We start from the raw sequence: 23,871 nt of genomic DNA on the forward strand, positions 1-23,871 counted from the left end.
TCACCTGTAGTGTGTTGGTCCAGATCATATCCAACGTCTTACTTGCATGTAGCAATTATTTACAAAGATAAAATCAGAATTCACACCAGTTCTCTTATCTAAAATTGCACTTCCTTTGCGTCCTAGGGTACTTTCCCACCTTTTGAAGGAAGTAATGTAAGGGTGAAAGTTCTAAATCTTTTAGACATTTAGGCAATGATTAACCAAAGGTGTTATGAAGATGACTGAAAGAAAAACTATAAAAAGTTAAACTGAGACATTGATTTTATTGCCAAATGAAGATTCAAGACTCATGAGGTAGGTGCATGTTAAAGTAAGTTCACTGATCTGAATAGTACTATTTTAATACAATTGGAAGGCAATGTTTTTACATTTTATTGCAAGAACATCAGCTATTTTTTGTTTGATCACATAGTCAATAACATTTTCCTGAAGATCATGAACTCATGCCAGTTCGCTTTTTGCAGTTTCTGACAGGTGTAAAGATGGAAGATGCTGAGGACGACATTGCTGTAGTCGGTATTGGCTGCAATTTCCCAGGAGGTAAAACTTGACATTTTTGCATAAAAAAGGGGTTCTGAAAAAATATCCAAATAATCTTGATGTGTTAAAACACTACAGGATATGCAATGTGATGCGGTCACCCCAGCTCACATTTGGCATTGTCTGATTACTTAAAGTGGTTCCCTCTATTTCAATAGAGATTGATTTGACAAAAACAGGCAAAAATCTATTAATTTGAGACATCAAAGTGATAGTATGTAATTAGAATGTGTTAATTATTTGTCTTACTGTTTTGGTGTGCATGTTTACAACCAGTAGGGTAAATTTAATTGCATAACATTTTACAGATGTAGGGTCTTAATTTGAGCCAGTTTGCTACAGCAGGAAAATTATCCTGCAGCAACAGGACATGTGAATTATTATGTGGATTATAAAGTCAAACATTTCAAAATTGAAATTACACACTTTAGAAGTTTACAAATACACTACAAGTTTGCATTTCTCACAACATAATAGTGATGAAATTAAGATCCTACATCTGTACCCACATGTTGCGAAAAAATGCATTGATGGTACTTGTGTGTTTTTTAGGTGTGACCGGCGAGTTTACCAACCGATCATTATTTACAATTATATCTGAATTTTATTTAATTTTATTTAATTCTGTCCAAAATGTAAAGATTCCTTTTTTTGCACATAAGAGAAACAAAAACACTATACAATAGAAAATTAGGTCGGGTGAAGCATTGTGCAGGGAGATGAGAGGGCTTGTGGAAGGGTCTTAACCCTTATCAAATTTACAAGACACAACATGGGGGCAAAACGGGGGAAAAGTGAATGCTGGGATTCTCTTGACTTTGGAACACTAACTTGTGCCAGCTGTCCACCCGGCTGCATCACTGGTGCAATACTAGTTCTAACGTGAAATATGAAATAACTATCATGATATTTACTTTCCAACTTTGAATTAAACATTTATGTGTCTGTACAGGAGAGGGGCTTGACAGTTTCTGGAAGGTTCTATTGGAGGGGAAGAACTGTACAGTGCCAATCCCAACTGAGAGATTTGACTGTTCCCAGTGGTATGACCCTGATGACAACAAAGTGGGGAAATCGCGCACAGCGAAGGCTGCACTTATTGATGGGTATGCATTTTTGCCTTGTTCCTTGCATTCAATATCATTTTCAATTAACTAGGCAAGTCAGTTAAGAACAAATGCTTATTTACAATGACGGCCTACCCCGGCCAAACCCTAACGACGCTGGGCCAATTCTGCGCCGCACTATGGGACTCCCAATCACAGCCGGTTGTGATACAGCCTAGAATCAAACCAGGGTCTGTAGTAACGCCTCTAGCACTGAGATGCAGTGCCTTAGACCACTGCGCCATCTGGGAGCCCTTAAAATAATTCATGCTTAACTGGAGCAAAATTCATTACAAAAACTGCATTTGTCCCCAGGATCAACATTGAAACACAGTTCTAGCTACTCTTTTTGTAACACCTCAGAAACTCAATTTCAATTTCACCCAAAACATCAGTTATAAGATAAGGCATTAAAAATGTCAAATAAAATGAAAAAAAATATGGCTTAATTTGTAGAGCAGAATTTGAAAATGCCTGTTTGGATTTGATTAATCAAAATCTCTAATAAAACAGGTTCATGTGCAGCAACCCCACATGTAAAAATGTTGACATTTGGATATTACGTCATATTGAGGCGTATCTATTTATTATGGCAAATGACATACTTGGTATTAAGATAAGGCATCATCCTAGATACCATTTCCTGCCGTTGTGCCCTTGAGCAAGCAACTTAACACCCTATAATTAAAGTTTTAATGTCACGTGCGCAAGTACAGTGAAATACCTTTCTTGTAAGCTTCAAACACAACAAAGCAGTAATTAATATCAATGTAACACTAAAAATAACATAAGGTAAAACAAAAACACACGAGAAATAAAAATAAGAAATAGGTAGAATACAAGAAAGTAAGAAGCTACAGTATATACAGGGGCAGTTCCAATACCATATTTACAATGTGCAGGGATACTGGAGTGATAGAGATAGATATAGTGTTTTCAGAAAGTATTCACACCCCTTGACTTTTTCCACATGTTGTTGTGTTACAGCCTGACTTTAAAATTGATTAAATGTTTTGTCACTGGTCTACACACAATACAAAGTGGAATGTCAAAGTGGAATTATGTTTTTCAAAATGTTAACTAATTAAAAATTAAAAGCTGAAATGTCTTGAGACAATAAGTGTTCAACCCTTTTGTTATGGCGAGCGTAAATAAGTTCAGGAGTAAAAATGTGATTATTAAGTCACTTAAGTTGCAGTGTTTAACATGATTTGTGAATGACTACCTCATATCTGTACCCCACACATAAGGTCCCTCATTCAAGCAGTGAATAAAAAAAAAAAGATTCAACCACAAAGACCAGGGACGTTTTCCAACGCCTTAAAAAGAAGGGCAATGTAAAGATTCCTTTTTTTGCACATAAGAGAAACAAATACACCATGCAATAGAAAATGAGGTCGGGTGAAGATGTGGTAGATGTGTAAAAATTTTTTTTTAAAGCAGACATTGAATATCCCTTTGAGCATGGTGGTTATTCATTGCACTTTGGATGGTGTATCAATACACACAGTCACTACAAAGATACAGGCATCCGTCCGAACTCAGTTGCCGGACAGGAAGGAAACCGCTCAGGGATTTCTACATGAGGCAAAGGGTGACTTTAAAACAGTTACAGAGTTAAATGGCTGTGATAGGAGAAAACTGAGGATGGATCAACAACATTGCAGTTACTCCACAATACTAACCTTATTGACAGAGTAAAAAGAAGGACGCCTGTACAGAATACAAATATTCTTAAACATGCATCCTGTTTGCAACAAGGCACTAAAGTAATACTGCAAACAATGTGGCTAAGCAATTCACTCTTTGTCCTGAGTACAAAGTGTCGTGTTTGGTGCAAATCCAATACAACACATTACTGAGTACTCTCCATATTTTCATGCATAACAGTGGCTGAATCATGTTATGGGTTTGCTTGAAATTGTTAAGGACTGGGGAGTTTTTCAGGATAGAAAATAAACGTAATAGAGCTAAGCACAGGCAGAATCCCAGAGGAAAACCTAGTTCAGTTTGCTTTCCACCAGACACTGGGAGATTAATTCACCTTCCAGTAGGACAATAACCTAAAGCACATGGCCAAATCTACACTGGAGTTGCTTACCAAGAAGACAGTGAATGTACGGAAATGGCAGAGTTACAGTTTTGACAAAAATCTACTTGAGAATCTATGGCAAAACCTGCAAATGGTTTTCTAGCTATGATCAACAACCAATTTGACAGAGCTTGAAGAATTTTAAAAAGACTAATGGACAAATATTGCACAACCCAGAAAGACTCATAGCTGTAATCGCTGCCAAAGGTGCTTCTACAAAGTAATGACTCTAGGGATCATCATCGCCGGTAATCAGGCCTAACACCGTCGTGTCGTCAGCAAACTTGATGATGGTGTTGCAGTCATGCGTGGCCACGTAGTCCTTGGTGAACAGGGAGTACAGGAGGGGACTAAGCACACACCCCTGTGGGGCCCAGTGTTGAGGGTCAGCGGAGGTGATGTTGCCTACCCTCACCACCTGGGGTTGGTCGATCACGAAGTCCAGGATCCAGTTGCAGAAGGTGTTGTTCAGTCCCATGGTCCTAAGTTTGGTGACGAGCTTGGAGGGGACAATAGTGTTGAACGCTAAGCTGTAGTAACTGAACAGCATTCCTCTTATCTACGTGGGTGAAGTGAAGGCAGTGTGGAGTGCAATTGAGAATGCATCGTCTATCTGTTGGGGTGGTATGCAAATTGGAATGGGTCTAGGATGATGTAGTTGATGTGTGCCATAACCAGCCTTTCAAAGCACTTCATTATTACGGATGTGAGTTTTACCGGGTGGTAGTCATTGTGGCATTAAGCCTTAGAGTTCTTGGAAACAGGAATGATGGTAGTAATTTTAAGACATGGGGATTACAGACTGGGAGAGGTTGAAAATTACCATGAATATGCCAGCCAGCTGATCTGCGCATGCTCTGAGAACACGCCCTGGAATACCGTCTAGAGCCGTCATGATACAGTGTTTTTATTGTTGAAGCCAGCATAAAATGCATTGAGTTCATCTGGAAGAGAGGCATCGTTGAGCAGATCAGGGCTGGGTTTTTGTTTGTAATCCGCAATGGACTGTAGCCCCTGTCACAAGCGGCGGGCGTCAGAGCCTGTGTAGTATGATTCCACTTCATTCCTATATTGTCCTTTTGCTCGTTTGATGACTCTGCAAAGGTCGTAGCAGGACATCTTGTACTTGTTCCTGTCTTCGGCCGTAGCATCAGGGTTGTCTGCGATAGCTCTGTGTACGGTAGCCCTGTCATTTAGTTTAGCGCAAACCTTGGTGTTAATCCGGGGCTTTTGATTGGGGAAGCAGCGAACCTTCACTGTGGGGACGACGTCGCCGATGCATTTCTTTATGAAACCGGTAACAGAGGTGGTGAGCTCGTCGATGTTATCGGTGGAGTCTCTGAACATATTCCAATCAGCGCTAGCCAAGCAGTCCTGTAGCATAATCCTTGATTCTGATGGCCATTTCTCATAGGAGCAAGTCACATAAAATTACTTGCTGTTTAAGCTTCTGCTTGTAAACAGGAAGCAGAAGTACGGAGTAATGATCTTATTTGCCGAATGGCGGACAAGGGAGGGCCTTGTATGCTTGCTTGTGGGTAGAGTAACAGTGGTCTAGGACTTTATCGGCCCTAGTGGCAAAGGAGAAGTGTGGATGGAAGTTGGGCATCACTTGTCTTAATGATACGGAATGAAAATGGAAGAAATGCAGCCTTCGGATGTAAGTTTTCCCGCTTGTTTATAGCCTCGTACAGTTCGTTAAGTGCCAGCTTGTTATATTTGTTGTCCTGAGGTGGAATGTATACAACAGTCACGATAACAGCTGAGAACTCCATAATTGCTGCAGTGGCACGGCACTGCAGCTGACTCAATGCTTCCAGCCCCTCAGGGTATTTATGTGTGTCTCGGGGGTTTGGGTTGTGAGCATAAAGACACATTTCCATTCTCTGTAAATTCATGGGGAATTAAGTACATCTTATCTTATATGCTTACTAAGGGACCTTGACTTAATACATCTTTGGTTAGGAAATTATATTATCAGAAGTAGGTAGCAGTGGCTAGTCCCAATTATGTTAGCAATCTGTCACCAGAGACTTAAATCAAACTAACTTCACATTTCCAATAATTTTCACAGGTTCAATCAGTTTGATCACAAGTTCTTTGGCATCACTGAAACGGAAGTGGAACAAATGGATCCCCAGCAAAAATACCTTCTTCAGTGTACGTACAGGGCTCTAGAAAATGCTGGGATACCAATGGAGAAGGCCAGTGGGACCAGGACAGGGGTGTTTTTGGGTAAGGTGAACAATATTCTGTTCTCTTATACAACTAGCATTTAGTAATTTTAAAAGTAAATCACACTCTTATAAGAAAGGGTTCCAAAACGTTTCTTTGGCTGTCCCCATAGGAGAACCCTTTTTGGTTCCAGGTAGAACTCATTTCTCCTATGGGGACAGCCAAATAATGTAATGGGGTGCGTACTGGCGGCAGAGAAGTCAGGCGCAGGAGAGCGAAAACTGTGTCGTTTAATAAACATAAAAAACACCGTAAACAGAACAATCAATGAATGGGTCAAACAAAACCCGGTATCCACCAGCATAACGTACACAAGCACTACAAGAAACAATTCCGGACAAGGACATGGGGGAAACAGATGGTTAAATACACAACATGGAATTGATGGAATTGAAACTAGGTGTGAGGGAAGACGAGACAAAACCAATGGAAAATAAAAGGTGGATCGGCGATGGCTAGAAGGCCGGTGACGTCGACCGCCGAACGCCACCCGAACCAGGAGAGGGACCGACTTCAGCGGAAGTCGTGACAAATAATCCTTTTAGGTTCTAGCATATTTTGTTTTATAAGAGTGTAGTTACAATAATTGTAATGTTTAGTATTGCTAATATGAACCACGGTAATTATATGCTCAGTAATAACATTTGGAAGTAATATGTAAATCATTAATTATCATGGCAACTATAGTAATAGTAATTACACCTACACTACTGTTCAAAAGCTTGGGGTCACTTAGAAATGTCCTTGTTTTTGAAAAAAAAAATAAAAAAAATACATTAAAATAGCATCAAATTGATTAGAAATACAGTGTTGACATTGTTAATGCTGTAAATGACTATTGTAGCTGGAAATGGCAGATTTTTTATGGAATATCTACATAGTCGTAAATGCTCAGATGTGCCCCGGTGCACAACTGAGCAAGAGGACAAGTACATTAGACTGTCTAGTTTGAGAAACAGACGCCTCACAAGTCCTCAACTGGCAGCTTCATTAAATAGTACCCGCAAAACATCAGTCTCAACGTCAGCAGTGAAGAGGCGACTCCGGGATGCTGGCCTTCTAGGCAGAGTTCCTCTGTCCAGTGTCTGTGTTCTTTTGCCCATCTTAATCTTTTATTTTTATTGGCCAGTCTGAGATATGGCTTTTTCTTTGTAACCCAGCCTAGAAGGCCAGCATCCCGGAGTCGCCTCTTCACTGTTGATGTTAAGACTGGTGTTTTGCGGGTACTATTTAATGAAGCTGCCAGTTGAGGACTTGTGAGGCGCCTGTTTCTCAAACTAGACACTCTAATGTACTTGTCCTCTTGCTCAGTTGTGCACCGGGGCCTCACACTCCTCTTTCTATTCTGGTTGGAGCCAGTTGGCGCTGTTCTGTGAAGGGAGTAGTACACAGCGTTGTACTAGATCTTCAGTTTCTTGGCAATTTCTCGCATGGAATAGCCTTCATTTCTCAGAACAAGAATAGACTGACGAGTTTCAGAAGAAAGTACTTTGTTTCTGGCCATTTTGAGCCTGTAATCGAACCCACAAATGCTGATGCTCCAGATACTCAACTAGTCTAAAGAAGGACAGTTTTATTGCTTCTTTAATCAGAACAACAGTTTTCAGGTAACATAATTGCAAAAGGGTTTTCTAATGATCAATTAGCCTTTTAAAATGATAAACTTGGATTAGCTAACACAACGTGCCATTGGAACACAGGAGTGATGGTTGCTGATAATTGGCCTCTGTACGCCCGTGTAGATATTCCATAAAAAATCTGCCGTTTCCAGCTACAATAGTCATTTACAACATTAACAATGTCTACGCTGTATTTCTGATCAATTTTGATGTTATTTTAATGGACAAAAAAATAGATTTTCTTTCAAAAACAAGGACATTTCTAAGTGACCCCAAACTCTTGAACGGTAGTGTATATTTTCATTCTTTTAAGACAGAACAATAATTGCTTTTTTTTTTACTGATTGTTGTACACAAAAAACAAACATGCAAACACCAAAAGTCAACTCTGCATTATGTGACATGCACAAGTATTAGCATACCACAGAACTTTGTTTCCATTTAGATAAATATTAAAATATAATGTTATTATTTTCAACAAACTGTAACAAAGTATGTCTATTTTCATTGTAGGGCTAATGAACAGAGATTATGAACAATCTGCTGGAAGTGTCAACCCAAATATAATCAACCACTGCACCGGCACTGGACTAGCTATGAGTTTAGCATCCAACCGAGTCTCCTACGTCTTCAACTTCACTGGACCCTCAATGTCCATTGACAGTGCCTGCTCTTCATCCCTTGTTGCACTTCATTTTGCTTGTCAAGCCATAAGACAAGGTTGGTAATGTATCATATTTACATTGCACGTGCATGGAACCTTTTGTCAATAAAATTATACCTGGCATAATTCAATACTAAAAGAACATGGTCGGTATCTCATTACAAATTATAAACCGGGGAGTTTGGGTCCTGGATGCGCTGAAACAGCATTTCAGCCGTGTGTAAATCAGACAATATACCATGGGTATGACTCAAAAATAATTGTTTACTGTTCTTTTTATGTTAGTAACCAGTTTATAGCAAAAAGCCACTTTGGATTTTTTAAATATATGGCCAATATACCACGGCTAAGGGCTATATTCAGGCACTCTGCGTTGCGTCGTGCGTAAGAACAGCCTTTAGCTGTGCTATATTGGCCATATACCACACCCCCTCGTGCCTTATTGCTTAAATATACCATAACCTCTTGGGCCTTGTTGCTTAAATATAATCTGAGGTATTTTATATGCTTTCATTTATCAGGTGATTGCGAGATGGCCATTTGTGGTGGTGTCAGCTGTATCATACAACCACGAGTCTTTGTCGCTCTCAGCAAAGCAAAGATGATTTCCCCTGAAGGCACCAGCAAACCTTTCTCCAGCAGAGCAGATGGCTATGGCAGAGGAGAGGGATGTGGGGTTATTCTGCTGAAGCCACTGAAACAAGTAAATATTTTATATTTAACTGTCACAAAATCGCTGTCAATGTTTCTGACAGGCTACACATGATATTTCACACTGATTATGTATTAATTACCCAGGCTCTCAAAGAAAATGACCATGTATGGGGCATCATAAGAAAAACTGCTGTAAACCAAGATGGCCGCACAGTCACTCCAATCACCAAGCCATCCATGGTCCAGCAAGAGGAGCTGCTCCGCAGAATCTACTCACAGTCTGACCTGTCAACTGTCCAGTACATAGAGGCTCATGGGACTGGAACTCCAGTGGGGGATCCCATAGAAGCAAGCAGCATCTCCAAAGTCATTGCCAAAGCCAGACCTCCAGGTTCCGAGACACTCCGCATCGGCTCTGTGAAAGGCAACATTGGACACACAGAATCTGCAGCTGGAGTGGCAGGGCTAATCAAGGTACTACTAATGATGAAGCATGAAATCATTGTCCCTTCACTGTTCTACTCTGAGGATAGTGCCAGTATCGATGCTAAAGCCTTAAATGTTAAGGTTCCCACTGAAGCAGAAAAGTGGGGAGATTCTGTTGAAAGGGTTGCAGGGATAAATAACTTTGGTTTTGGAGGAACAAATGCACATGTTATTGTCAAGCAACACAAGCAGTCACAGGTCTCTAGAAAGAGTGGTAGAAAAGCACACAAGTATTTTGTCCTCTCTGCGAGTTCTGAAAAGTCTATCAGTATGATGATGGAGGACACAATTCAACAGATAGACAAAGACAACAAAGTTGATTTAGAAGCTCTTGCATACACTTCCGCTTGTAGGAGAAGTCACTTAAAACACAAATACAAGAAGGCTTTCAGAACTTCCTCTCTGGTTGATCTAAAAGATCAACTCAAGTCTGCCCTGAGTAAAACTCCCTACCCCTCATACTCAGATCCAAGGTTAATATTTGTCTTCTGTGGTAATGGTGTGACCTACCAAGGCATGTGCAAGGAGCTCCTGAAACATGAGCCTGTGTTCAGAGAGAAGATCAGGGAGGTGGAGATACTTTTCCAAATGTTCAATAACATGAGCATCTTAGAAAGACTTGAGAGTGAGTCTGGGAGTAAGGACTTTTCAAAACCAGATGTTGTACAGCCCCTCCTCTTTGCCATTCAGGTTGGCATTGCCAGTCTCTTCAAGCACTGGGGCATCAAACCAGATGCAATTCTTGGCCACTCTGTTGGAGAGGTTGCTGCTGCCCACTGCTCTGGTCTCTTGTCCCTTGAGGATGCAGTGAAGGTGATCTATTTCCGCAGTACTCTGCAGAGTAAGGTCACAGGAGGGAAAATGCTTGTGGTCAGTAACATGGCCGTGTCAGAGGTCTTGAACCTCCTTCCCCCCTACTTAAATAAGGTTTGCCTGGCTGCTTCCAACAGCCCACAGTCCTGCACACTTGCAGGTGATGCTGATGCTATAGACAGTCTCCATCAAAAGCTAAGCAGTTCAGTCAAGAGTAATAATCTATTCCTCCATGTTCTAGACGTCCCTGCTGCATACCACAGCCAGATGATGGATCCCATCCTCTCTCAAATAGAGGACAGTATTGGCTCTTTACAGGTGAATCATGTTGATACAGAATTGTTCTCCACAGTGACAGGGAAGGAGGTAGAGCAGCCAGACTTCAGCACAGGCAAATACTGGGCCAGGAACATTCGAGAGCCTGTTTCATTTGAACAGGCAGTGAGATCAGCAACCAAAGACAAGAAGAATGTGGTCTTTGTGGAAATAGGCCCTAGAAGGGCTCTACAAAGGAACATCCAGGAGACTCTGGGAAATGACACCATAGTTATGTCCTCAGTGCAGCCAGAAAAAGATCATGAGACAATGCTGACCACTGTGTCCAAACTGTTTGAGTCTGGGGTTCAGATCGACTGGGATCAATTCTACAGAGGCTGTGAGGCATCACCAACACATTTCCCTGTGTATCAGTTTGATTCCACTCAGAGAGATGTTATCATTCCTGCATCAAAGATAAATACAGCAGGTACTCATCCTGTGCTAACTCAGACAGGAAGTGAGGGCAATAGCTTTAGCTGTGATCTGTTTTCTGACTCAGTATCTTACTTGCATGAGCATAAACACAATGGTGTTGCCATTGTCCCTGGTGCTTTCTATACTGAGTTGGGTTTGTCTGCTTTCATGTTAAGTGCCAAACCAAAAGTGCCACTCAACACACTGCAAATCAGCATCAGCTTTCAAAACCCATTTGTTTTCACCAAAAATGCACCAGAGATGAAAGTGCAACTTGAACCAGCAGAAGACGAGACACATATTAAGATACATTCTTCCTCTTCAACCTATGCATCAGGCACAATAGTGTGCAAGCAAGAAAGACTAGTCGAAGAGCAGAACATTTCGCTAAGCTCTATCTACAAAAGGTGCAAGTCAGTGGTGAGCTCTGAGGAGTTTTACAACATAGGTCATGGCGGGTTTCAGTACGGCACTGTTTTCCAGAACAAGGGTGATGTACACTATGGTGAAGACTTTAAGGAGGCTTTTTCAGTTGTCACAGTTCCAGAGGAATTGCTGTCTCAGTTGCATGACTACTGTATTCACCCTGTAGTTCTAGACTTCCTGATGCAACTCGCTCCTGTTACAGTAGCACACGGATTCTCTTCCAGGCCTGGGTTTCCTGCCAAAATAGGCAGCTTGACAGTCTTTGAACCTCTGCAAAAGGAAATGATTGTTTATGTGAGAGCAATTGATGTAGGAGTTGATCACTTTGAAGTATGTGGTTGCTTTACAGACAAAGAGGGAAGAATATTGGTTGAGCTTAAGCATGTGATGATCAAGTACCTTGGGAGCCATTCACGTGTTGTTGAGGAATACTTCTTCCACAATGACTTCAGGGTTGTCTCTGAGGATATCAAGTCCTCTCAGGCACGAAAGGCCTTGGTCTTTTCTGACCAGGTAGGAGTTTCCAAAGCCATGCAGCCACACTTGAGCTCAATGTCTAAATACATTCCCTTTGCACATGCTAAGGAGTTCTTAAACCGTGGATTTCCCACACTTCTGGCAAACCTTAATATCTCAGATATCAAGAAAAACTTTGAAGAGGTCTTGTTTATGTGGGGTGATGAAGAACTCACTTCAGTCAAAACCGAGACTGTTCTGGAGAATATAGTAAACTGCTGTGAGATTTTCCGTCAAATAGTCCTGGAACTAAGGGCGAGTCATTTTCCAAACTCCATCAGAGTAATTACTTACCGGTCAGCAGAGAACACAGTGGACCGCATCAGCCCAGGCTTTGTCCTCTCAGGCATGACTAGAGCATGTGCTGCAGAAATGGCAGATCTTTCCTTCCAGCTGATTGACATCAGCTCTGTCTCTACAGAGGACATCAGAGCTCTGTCTGAGGTCTTAAAGTCATACCCTTGCAGCAAATACCAGGAGTTGGTTGTGAAAGATGGGATGATTTTTAAATCTGATATTGTGCATACTCCCATGGAAAGCATTGAGAGCTCTGGGGGAAGTATGCCCTCTTCAATGTCCGAGGCATGTATCTTTCAGACGGCTGACCCCTACAGAATGACTAGCTTGTCTGCCATTAGCTGTGAGGTCAAGAAAAAGGACATCCAGCAGAAATCAGTTGAGATTCAGCTCAGTAAGATATCTGTTCATTCCTCAGACTACTTTCCTGTCAGTGTCTCTGATCTGCACTTTGGCAAGACAATTTACTGGAACAAACACACATCTCAGAACCACCAGCTTTTGGCCCTTGACTTCAGTGGCACTGTCACAGCTGTCGGGAAAGATGTGAGCAAACTGAAAGTGGGAGACCATGTTGTCTCTTGCTACCCTGTTCTTGCATCCTCTGCGATCATGATTCCTGAAGAAGCATGCTACAAAACAAAGAGGCTCCCATTTCTAAAGGAGGCTCCATGTGTGTCCTACTTTGTGCTGGCATGGGAAATATTGTACAAAGCGTTAACTAGAGTCAAAGAACAGAGAAGGTTGGGGATCATCTCCTCTGTTCCTGATTCTGGTCTGCTCAAGGTATTAGCCCAAACAGCAAACAAATCAGGATGGAATGTCATTGTAGGGACACAGTGCAATGGGCTGTTTGTAAAAGCTGATAAAATGGATGCATTTGTCCTCCTTCCGCCATTTGACGAATCTCTGTTGGCAAAAGCAGGCAATTTCCCTGGTGTTAGACACATTGTCATTGTCTGTGAATCCCAGTCCCAGTGCTTGCTGGCACAGAGCGTTTTCCAAAATGTGAAGGATAGTGTTCGAATGCAAACCCTTCAAATGTCCAGCATCATACAAAGGGGATCACTCATTGCCCAGAAGCCACACATTTATCGTTGGCTCAAGTCCATGCATTTGGACAGGAAGTCATTTGTTCTGGAACACTCTACCTTTCAAAGGTTGACATCAGGAAGCATTGACTTCTTGCCTGTTGAGGAGTCTGAATCGTATTTTAGCTCAAAGACCCTGCCTGTTGTGGCACTAGGTAAAGATGATTCCAGAGGCACACTGTCCAAAATTCCTTTGTTGCCTAAACCAAATCAGCTTTTCCAAAAGAATTCTATGTACATTGTCACAGGTGGCCTCACTGGGCTGGGATTTGAAACTGTGAAATTCATTTCTCAGAAAGGTGGAGAGTACATTGTCATACTCTCCAGAAGTAGCCCCACACCTGACATACAGCAGGAGATCTGCAATCTGGAGAAGCAATACAGTGCCCATATCATATGTATGGGATGTGATGTCTCTGTTTCTGAGCATGTGCTCAGAGCGATTGGTCTCATTGGCAAGAAGTTTCCCTCTTGTCCAATCAGAGGAGTGTTCCACAGTGCAGTTGTCCTGCACGATGGCCTGATTGAAACCCTTGACAAATCTCTGTATGAGAAAGTCCTGAAGCCCAAAGTGAATGGGGCTTTGAATCTACACCATGCCACGAAACACTGCAAATTGGATTACTTTGTGTGCTACTCCTCTGTTGCAGCTTTCATTGGCAATGTCTCACAAACAAACTATGCAGCAGCCAATTCATTCCTGGACATATTCTGTCATTATAGACGGAATATTGGACTAGCTGGGCAATCCATCAACTGGGGGCCTTTGAACCTTGGTCTCTTGCTGAACAAGGATCATTTCCAAAGGTTTCTTGAGGCAAAGGGATTGATGGTGATGGATGTTACAGAGATTCGCGAAAGTCTGGAACAATGCCTCCAGCTAAACAAACCTCAACAGGCTATATGCAAGTTCAATTTCAAAAACATGAAGTACAATGTCATGTCTCAAAATGCCTCATTGACCATGCGTATGACTGCATTAGTGGAAGAGGCAATGCAAAAAGCCAAATTGAAAGAGTCCCGGTCTGGACATAATGCTGCTTCCTCCTCCCCAAGTGGTTATATCAGATCTGTACTCAGTGAAACAATCGGTGTTGACAAGAATGAGTTGAATGACGATTCTCCTCTCTCTGCCTTAGGCATTGACTCAATGTTAGCCATGACTTTGCAGAACCTCATCTTTCAGGAGAGGGGAGTGAATGTGCCACTGGTTAAATTGCTGGACCCAAACAGCACACTGTCGACATTGATATCAAACCTGATGGAGGGCACTGAGGGTGAATCCCAGAATGATGACCAGAAAGAGGGCATGATAGATGACATGTTCACAAGACTATAGAGATTTCAAAAGCTGAAAATTGAAAATAAAGATGTAGATATCAGATTTTCCCATTATATTTGCATGTTTGATCAGATAACATTTAGAAACATTACACATATCATGAAAACAATACTAGCACAAGACTGCAATTACCTTTGGCATGACCTGGTCCTCACATAACATTATAACAAAGGTAAATATGTTGTTAATTATCACTAAATGTAATAATATTTGTTGAAGATGTTATGCAATGTTTTGGTAGTATTATCAAATATATTTTTCTTTCAATTTTAGAATGTGTTTTTTTCATGTTTATAAGTTTGGATCTTGTTGTATTCTTATATTAATCTTAACCACATGTGCTAATGTGTACTGTATTTCATTGTATTATTGTAAAATGTCAAATAAAATTGTATTTCCAATGAACCAGTCACTTGAACCTTAATTCAGTTTTTTAAATTGTATTATTATTTTTATTATATTCATCCCCTGGAAATTCAATTTTTTGTGTGCTTAATTTCCTGCTTTTGGATCAAACACTATTCAAAATTGTATATCTGGGAGGGGGCACAATCATGCAATGACAATGTTATAGGCCTGACCTTTGTCATACTGTAGATATCTTTAAGTAGTCTGACAGAATGTTTGACATAAATCATCTGAAGTTTTTTGTTAAAGTGGCAATCTGGGATTGGTAGGCCACATCAACTGTTTGACTTAAAAAAAAATTGCTATTGATTCTTAACGAATACATATAAATGCCTCATGAGCTTCATTCACTTGTCTTACCACATCAGAACCCCAAATATATGCTTGTTTTACTGAATTATTAGTAAAGAATGCAAGCAAACACTATAGCTTCAAAACATGGTTAAAACAAACATTTTTATGAATTTGAGGATGGCCAGCACCATCCCTCAGCTGTTTACAAACAAGTGACGGGGTTTAAACAAAAACCGTTCTTTGGGAATTGTTATTTAAATCCCAGATTGCCCCTTTAAACGAAAGAAATGTGTTAATTGTGTTATTTAGTGTGCCTATAATGTGTATGAGAGGCCTATATTGAAACTACATCCATGTAGCCCTACAGTTTAAGAGACGACAATGTGTTATACTTTCATGTATCTTATAATAACGTATTATTTAGTGGAATCTATTGTAGATGACTCGTGAGTTTCTATTCAGTGATGGCAAGCACTTGTTATCCACAAGCAAACTATGCTTGGCCCAATGAATAGATTGCCAAATCACGTTGCTGGAAATAATTATTGGCCCTGCAAACTCCAGTTCACCGTCATAATTGAATCACATACTTTGTAGCCATGAATGAGTTATTCTTCTCATTAATGTTCCTGTTCAGAATATTATGACCCTACCATCTTCCATAGCATTTGGCTGGGGTGAGGACAGACGCTTCAAGATGCGCTGGCACCGTGAGTATATCCTCCTTGATTTCAATTAGCTGCTGAAGTCTTATGATAAATATATATAGTAAAATATTATATATAACTGACATACCTCTGAAACAGGGACATCTCTTGACTAAAGGCCTACTCAAAGAAATTGCAAATTTGTCCTTGTCCCTGCTGTCGAAAGGTTTGAGAGAAAAAAAAACATAGCCTGTTCTTTTGCATACCGGATAAATTAATATACATAATTGATTAATTATGAGTGTCTAATCAATGTAATAAATCTGTGTATGAAGATTTAAGACTATATGCTATGTGGGTCAATATTTGTCCACTTTAGCTAGTTGTGATGAGGATGATGATGATGATGATGATAATAATAACTATTATTATGGTTAGTCCGACTCTAGTCTATCTAGGAATAGCCAACTTCAGCATGGTCATATGAATGTTATAATGAACTGGGAAATATTTTTTTCGATAAAAACAATTATTATTTTCTATGTAAATATGTGTATCGTGTTAATTTCACACCCTCGGGGACACTTTTATGAGCTCCCAAGAGTGGTCGCTCTAGGCTGATTTCACAGTACTTTCATAGGCTAGTGCGTCAGAAAATGCTAATGTCCGAATGTATTATGAATTCAAGCCTCTGGTAAAATGAAGTTTTCGTCGGGAATAAAGTTTGAGTAGCCTAAAATCAGCTATTGGAAACCAAAACGGAAGTCGCGTCTTGTTGGGAGTGTAATTCATCCTTATGTCAAACAAGACATCAAACTAATACGTTTTGCCTCTTTTCTCCCTCTCCAAAATGCCGGTATTTAATATGGCTGGGTGTCGGACAGACTGCGTTGAGAAGCCATTCTCCATTGGATTTCAGAAATTCGGCCGTTTCGTGGGAAAGCATCCTTGGTGGTTCTTTATCTGCCCCCTGGTCATCTCTACGGCGCTCGGGACTGGGTTTTATTTTCTTGAGGACATGGAGGCAAACAACATTGAGGACCAATTTACACCAGTAAACGGACCCGCAAAACTTGAGAGGAAATTTGTAGAAGAGAACTTTCCGCTGAATAACTCGGTGTATTCAAACCAGAGACTGTACACCATGGGGGAATTTGCATCCTTCATAGCGGTCTCAAGAGATCCCAACATCTTCACCGATGGAGCCATCAAAGAAATATTAAGTTTAGACAAGAAAGTCCGGGAAATAAAACATTCGAGAGGTCATGAACAGCTTACATATGAAGGACTTTGCGCCAGAAAATCCAATAAATGTATTCCCAATAAAATATTAGATATCATGAATCATTATGGTAGCAACATTGACCAGACTGAACTCACCTTTCCATTTTTCCGTTTTGGATTCACAACAATATTTCTAGGATATTCTGTCGGTGGAGTTAATGTAAGCTCAACAGTCATAAAGAGTGCGAAAGCAATACGACTTTTTTATTCTCTGAAAGAAGGTAACCGCTCTACAACAGATCTGTGGCTAAACGAATTCCTCAAGGTTTTCCCCTCCAACCAGTCACTGAATTTCATCACGGTAAGTAGGCCTAGGCCATATAACAATGTAGCCAAACATGAATTTAATACATATTGTAGAATGTATTGTAACGACCCTGGGTTTATAAGCGCGGAAATCGACTCTGCCGCTTGAGCATGCTTTTGCGGCACAGTCGATAGCGCGCCGGACCTCGGGCTAGGAGGTCGAGGGTTCGAGACCTGCTCCCTGCCTGTTTCATTACACTGGTGTCAGAAGTGATCGGACCTCGCATCCACGACAGTGCGTGTGCTTGGCCGGTGAGCGCGTTCCTGTAAGACGTAAAGTCGCAAGCTAGCGCGAGGTAGCGCTCTTTGAAAGGAGGGAGTAGTGTAACGACCCTGGGTTTATAAGCGCGGAAATCGACTCTGCCGCTTGAGCATGCTTTTGCGGCACAGTCGATAGCGCGCCGGACCTCGGGCTAGGAGGTCGAGGGTTCGAGACCTGCTCCCTGCCTGTTTCATTACAGTATTTATTTATTGGCGGAATGTTGACTCTTTTTGGTCCTCCTATATCTACCTCCTAATTAGTATGTCTTCGTTTTTATAGAAATAAAATGTCTAACATGAGATTGTGCACCATTTGTAAAATATGCATCCCCATCTCATAGTCTTTCACACAGATTAACACATGGGACACACTTTACACAACGAAAAAAACGCATTTGTTTTGTGGAATCTTTCCTGTTGAGTTAAAATGATCCTGCACCAGAATTACTCCACCGTATGATGACGAGTACCACAAAAACGCACGCAGAATAGTCTGCTTGTGGCTCGTTTAGAGGGGTGTGCTGTGAGAATTCTTTGGGCCATGAAGCATGACTAAACGCACACTGAATAGCTGTTATCTTTGTCTTTGAACTGCTTGCGCATAAGCGGTCTCTATTGCATGATTGTGGCTCATTCAGCACGGCCAAGTCTTACATAAATCAATAGCCATTGTTCTTCCTTCACTTGGATGAGTCTCTTGGCAGCAGGTCAGAGATGAGAGAAGATGGTAGGGGGATCCGCCAGTTCACTTGCTGGAGAGAGCAAGCTAGTGCAGCATGTATTGACCAGTAGTGTATACTGTTATTGAGTGTATTGCTTTTCAGAGGCTTACTATACTGTACTGTATGTGTATGGAAGAGTAATCCTATGGCACGGGTTTGTGTCTTTGGTCAAGTGTGTGTGTCTGCGTGCGTGTGGATGGGAAGGTTGACAGCATAAATGATGACATGCACTAATTTTGCATTTCATCTTCCCAGGTTACACATTCTACATCACTGTCTAGGCAGGTGGAATTCGAGGCCAACACCAGGGACGTTATCCCCTTGTTTTCCATCACATATGTTATCGCCATAGTCTTTTCCATTGTGTCTTGCTTAAGGTATGTATGTGTTATATACATACAACACACAGCAAAACTATTATGGCGTTCATCAATGACTGACCTTTGGGATTCTTTGATTCACATAGGCCCAAGGTCTGACCGGTATTGTTTTTCAACAGGTTTGATTGTGTGAGGAACAAGGTATGGGTGGCCACCTTTGGAGTATTATCTGCAGGGCTTGCTGTGCTGTCTGCCTTCGGGATGATGCTGCATATTGGAGTGCCTTTTGTAATGACTGTGGCTAACTCCCCCTTCTTGATATTGGGTAAGGAGCTATGGATACTTTTCATATTGTTTTGTTCAAATCCTGGGTGCATGACTCTTAAGTCGGTTTGGATAAAAGCTTCAGCTAAATGGAAGGTATTATAAAACTGAACAAAAATACGAACGCAACATGCAACAATTTCAAAGAGTTACAGTTCATATAAGGAAATCATGCAATTGAAATAAATTCATTAGGCCCTAACCTACAGATTTCACATGACTGGGAATACAAATATGCATCTGTTGGTCACAGACGCCTTTAAAAAAAGGTAGTAACGTGGATCAGAAAACCAGTCCGTATCTGGTGGGAACACCATTTGCCTCATGCAGCGTGACACATCTCCTTCACAGAGTTGATCAGGCTGTTGATTGTGGCCTGTGGAATGTAGTCCTACTCCTCTTCAATGGCTGTGCGAAGTTGCTGGATATTGGCGGGAACTGGAACACGGTGTTGTACACGTCGATCCAGAGCATCCCAAACCTGCTTAATGGGTGACATATCTGGTAAGGAAGCAGGCCATGGAAAAACTGGGACATTTCCAGCTTCCAGGAATTGTGTACAGATCCTTGCGTCATGGGGTCGTGCATTATCATGCTGAAACATGAGGTGATGGCGGATGGATGGCACGACAATGAGCCTCAGGATCTCATCACGGTATCTCTGTGCATTCAAGTTGCCATCGATAAAATGCAATTTTTGTTGTTCTTAGCTTATACCTGCCCATACCATAACCCCACCGCCACCATTCGCCACTCTGTTCACACCGTTGACATCAGCAATTGCTCGCCCACACAACACCAGTCTGCCATCTGCCCGGTACAGTTACAGGTACAGAAACCAGGATTCATCCATGAAGAGCACACTTCTCCAGCGTGCCAGTGGCCATCGAAGGTGAGCATTTCCCCACTGAAGTAGGTTATGATGCCAAACTGCAGTCAGGTCAAGACCCTGGTGAGGACGATGAGCACGCAGATGAGCTTCCCTGAGACGGTCTCTGACAGTTTGTGCAGAAATTCTTTGGTTGTGCAAACCCACAATTTCTTCAGCTATCTAGGTGGCTGGTCTCAGATGATCCCGCAGGTAAAGAAGCCGGATGTCCTGGGCTGGTGTGGTTACACGTGGTCTGCGGTTGTGAGGCAAGGAGTGAGGATGTACTGCCAAATTCTCTAAAACGACGTTGGCGGTGGCTTAGGTCGAACAATTTACATTTAATTCCCTGGCAACAGCTATGGTGGACATTCCTGCAGTCAGCATGCCAATTGCACAGTCCCTCAAAATTTGAGACATCTGTGGCATTGTGTTGTGACACAAAACTGCACATTTTAGAGTGGCCTTTTATTGTCCCCAGCACAAGGTGCACCTGTGTAATGATCATGCTGTTTAATCAGCTTGTTGATATGCCACACATGTCAGGTGGATGGATTATCTTGGCAAAGGATAAATGTTCACTAACAGGGATGTAAACAAATGTGTGCACTAAACTTTAGAGAAATAAGCTTTAAGTCCATATGGAACATTTCTGTGATCTTTTATTTCAGCCCATGAAACATGGGACCAACACTTTATGTTGCATTTCTATTTTTATTCAGTATATATTATATTTTGTATACATTATATTTCCTCTGCAGGTATTGGTGTTGATGACATGTTCATCCTCATATCCTGCTGGCAGCAGACCAACGTTCACGCCCGGGTGGAAGACCGCTTAGCAGACACATACAAGGAGGCGGCCATTTCCATTACCATCACCACCCTGACGGATGTGTTAGCCTTCTACATCGGGCTCATGACTCCATTCCGTTCTGTGCAATCCTTCTGCCTGTACACCAGCACGGCCATCTTGTTCTGCTTCCTTTACAGCATCACCTTCTTCGGGGCATTCCTCGTACTGAATGGGAGGCGTGAGAACAGCAACAAGCACTGGCTGACGTGCAAGGAGGTCCCAGAAGATTGCCCCGTGGGTCGCTCAAAATGGTACGACCTGTGCTGTGTGGGAGGAGCTTACGACCGCCATACTGGAGCAGAGGAAGTACAGCCCATGAATCACTTTTTTAAGAAGCACTACGGCCCTTTTCTGGTAAAGCCCTGGACCAAGGTGTGCGTAATCCTGCTCTATTCAGTTTATTTGTCCATCAGCATTTATGGATGCTTCCAGATACAGGAGGGTATTGACCTTCGCAATTTAGCTGCTGATGATTCATATGTGAATAGGTATTATGATGATGAAAAAGCCTACTTTTATGAGTATGGGCCAAATATCATGGTAATCATAAGGGGTGAATTTGCATACTGGGAGGAAAAAAATATGTTGGATCTTGAATCTTGTGTAGAGGACTTCAAAAACCTGTCCTTTATTGAGAAAGACATCTTTACATCCTGGCTGAAATCGTATAAATATTATGGGTACCATACAAATCTGAATTTGAGTGTTGAAAATGTTTTCAAGACAAACCTAAGTTCGTTCCTGAGATCCTACTCTGACTTCAAGCAAGACGTAAATTTCACGAATAATTCCATCCGTGCCTCACGCTTCTTCATCCAGACTGTCAATATCACTACTGCCATTGATGAAATGAACATGTTAAACAATCTGCGAGATACTGCTAGGAGATGCTCTGTCCCGCTACTGGTATATCACCCTGTCTTTATATACCATGATCAGTACGCTGTCATAGTGAGTAACACCGTTCAGAATATCTCCGTCACCACAGCAGTCATGTTATTGATCTCCCTCCTACTGATTCCAAACCCGCTCTGTTGTCTGTGGGTGACGTTCTCCATCGCTTCTGTCATTGTGGGCGTCACTGGTTTCATGGCATTGTGGGATGTTAATTTAGACACCATATCCATGATCATTCTTGTTGTCTGCATTGGATTCTCCGTGGACTTCTCCGCACACATTTCCTATGCCTTTGTTTCCAATAAGAAGCCAACTGCAAACGAGAAAGCCGTGGAAGCGCTGTTCCATTTGGGCTATCCCATACTTCAGGGTGCTTTGTCAACCATACTGGGCGTGATAGTGCTGTCTGCTTCCAAGAACTACATCTTCAGAACCTTCTTCAAGATCATGTTCCTTGTCATCTTTTTCGGACTGTTCCATGGCATAACTTTTATCCCTGTCTTTTTGACATTCTTTGACTTTTTCAGCAGCAACTCAGGCAATGTCAGCCCTCAGGAGAAAAGGGCGCTGGAAAACCAAGCCATGACCAACTGCCAGCCCAAAAACATCCAAGAGAAAGCCATTGATCACGACAAGCAAATCTATGACAATCACACCTTCCTGCCAGACAATCAGCAATTATTCCCAACACAGCCCTGTCCCTCAGTCTGGACACTGACTGTCAACACCCATCCCACCCAAAGTGGTCAGATGTGCATGGCAAGCACAGTTCCCATGTTCAGAGTTGATAGTCAAACATATGAAGTTCAGATGTACACAACTAGTAATGACGCTGTCACGGTCAATTGCAACCAAAATCTGGGGTCTGGTGAACATCATTGTGTGATTGGAAATAACCAACCACCAGTTTTACAGGAGTGTAATGCCCCGGTTATCAATTGCTCTGATTCTGCAGATCCTGTTCCTTGAACACCCCACTGTGTGATAAAGCATGTGTCGTTGTTTCATGCGGCGTATCTTACAAAGGAGGTTTATGTCAATCGTAAAGCCCTAATCACAATGTTTTATGGTTTAAACCTTTTTGACAGTTTTTTTGTTGATGGCACTCGTACATATAAGCTTCAATTGGCCATCATGTAAAATATATCCATAACATTTGCTTAACTGTTAAAGTTCTACAAAACACATTATTTAACTTCGCAGCAATGCATCAGTGTTGATGGGTTACTATTTATGTGGCATTGTTGATGGATTTTAAAACCACCATGAGCGTGTTCATATTTTGTATTTGAAGAATCCCAAGCTTTACTGATACATTAGAATAGTGTTCATGATCTGTACAATTTGAGATTGTGTACTATTACCAATATATTTGTATAAAATGAAATTTATTTCACTTTCTTCTCTCGATGTCTTTAAAGGATATTGAATGGTAAAATAACTACAATAGCACTTCCTAGAAACATTATCAGTTCTGTTGGGTTTGCAATTGATAATTAATATTGCCATCTATTAATTATTGATACTGTTAAAACACATACCATACTATGTATTGAAACCTAATAAAACAGTATTTACTCATTTTCACATTTATTCAATTTGTAATGTTAAAATAAATGATGTTGTCCTTGCTTACCCTTGGTTTAGGTAGTTGATTTCTACAGGTGATGTTTGTAAACCACAAGGTGGCAATGTGAATATATGCAGTGAAGAAAACTTGTGCTGATATCTAATTTTGACATTTGTTTTGTTCACCATGTAATTTATTACCTAGGAGTTTATATTTTGACCTCATAATAATACATAATACTCAACTGTAACACCTCTTGTAAACAACATTTGTGGAGTACTATACTATGCATTTGAAATAAAAAATCATCTCACTTGCATTCAGACTATTTCCAATAAACCATATCCTTTACGGATATTCCTCTGCACTTTTTTGTCTCAAATGACAAAATGAGAGTACTTCCTTTAATGTTCTACTTATTCTGTGGGTTTTGCATACTTGCTAACGCCTCTGTTTGGAAGAATGACAATGGCACAGAACTTTTCATAATTTATGCAG

General features: G+C 41.3%; 2 protein-coding genes across 2 annotated transcripts; both read left to right on the forward strand.

Annotated features, from left to right (window-relative positions):
• The first annotated feature begins 257 nt into the window (after nucleotides 1–257).
• Nucleotides 258–14,967, forward strand: LOC139531842 (phthioceranic/hydroxyphthioceranic acid synthase-like). Its single transcript, XM_071328726.1, has 6 exons — nucleotides 258–543; nucleotides 1,496–1,649; nucleotides 5,816–5,976; nucleotides 8,109–8,315; nucleotides 8,781–8,962; nucleotides 9,058–14,967. Exons 1-6 carry the CDS (start codon nucleotides 447–449, stop codon nucleotides 14,611–14,613), a joined length of 6,357 nt encoding a protein of 2,118 aa, XP_071184827.1. The 5' UTR covers nucleotides 258–446; the 3' UTR covers nucleotides 14,614–14,967.
• Nucleotides 14,968–16,585: 1,618 nt separating this feature from the next.
• ptchd3a (patched domain containing 3a) lies at nucleotides 16,586–23,692 on the forward strand. The gene is made up of 4 exons (XM_071328727.1): nucleotides 16,586–17,550; nucleotides 18,794–18,915; nucleotides 19,038–19,183; nucleotides 20,812–23,692. Exons 1-4 carry the CDS (start codon nucleotides 16,816–16,818, stop codon nucleotides 22,770–22,772), a joined length of 2,964 nt encoding a protein of 987 aa, XP_071184828.1. The 5' UTR covers nucleotides 16,586–16,815; the 3' UTR covers nucleotides 22,773–23,692.
• The last annotated feature ends 179 nt before the right edge of the window (nucleotides 23,693–23,871 follow it).

Source organism: Salvelinus alpinus, chromosome 10, assembly GCF_045679555.1.
Source record: "Salvelinus alpinus chromosome 10, SLU_Salpinus.1, whole genome shotgun sequence".
NCBI classification, from domain to species: Eukaryota; Metazoa; Chordata; class Actinopteri; order Salmoniformes; family Salmonidae; genus Salvelinus; species Salvelinus alpinus.

Excerpts from the sequence above, each read along its gene's own strand:
- LOC139531842 (XM_071328726.1), top strand. The coding sequence starts at position 447 with ATGCCAGTTCGCTTTTTGCAGTTTCTGACAGGTGTAAAGATGGAAGAT. Across the intron at positions 544-1,495 it reads TGGCTGCAATTTCCCAGGAG|GAGAGGGGCTTGACAGTTTC; the intron begins GTAAAACTTGAC and ends GTGTCTGTACAG. Across the intron at positions 1,650-5,815 it reads AAGGCTGCACTTATTGATGG|GTTCAATCAGTTTGATCACA; the intron begins GTATGCATTTTT and ends TAATTTTCACAG.
- ptchd3a (XM_071328727.1), top strand. The coding sequence starts at position 16,816 with ATGCCGGTATTTAATATGGCTGGGTGTCGGACAGACTGCGTTGAGAAG. Across the intron at positions 17,551-18,793 it reads AGTCACTGAATTTCATCACG|GTTACACATTCTACATCACT; the intron begins GTAAGTAGGCCT and ends TCATCTTCCCAG. Across the intron at positions 18,916-19,037 it reads TCCATTGTGTCTTGCTTAAG|GTTTGATTGTGTGAGGAACA; the intron begins GTATGTATGTGT and ends GTTTTTCAACAG.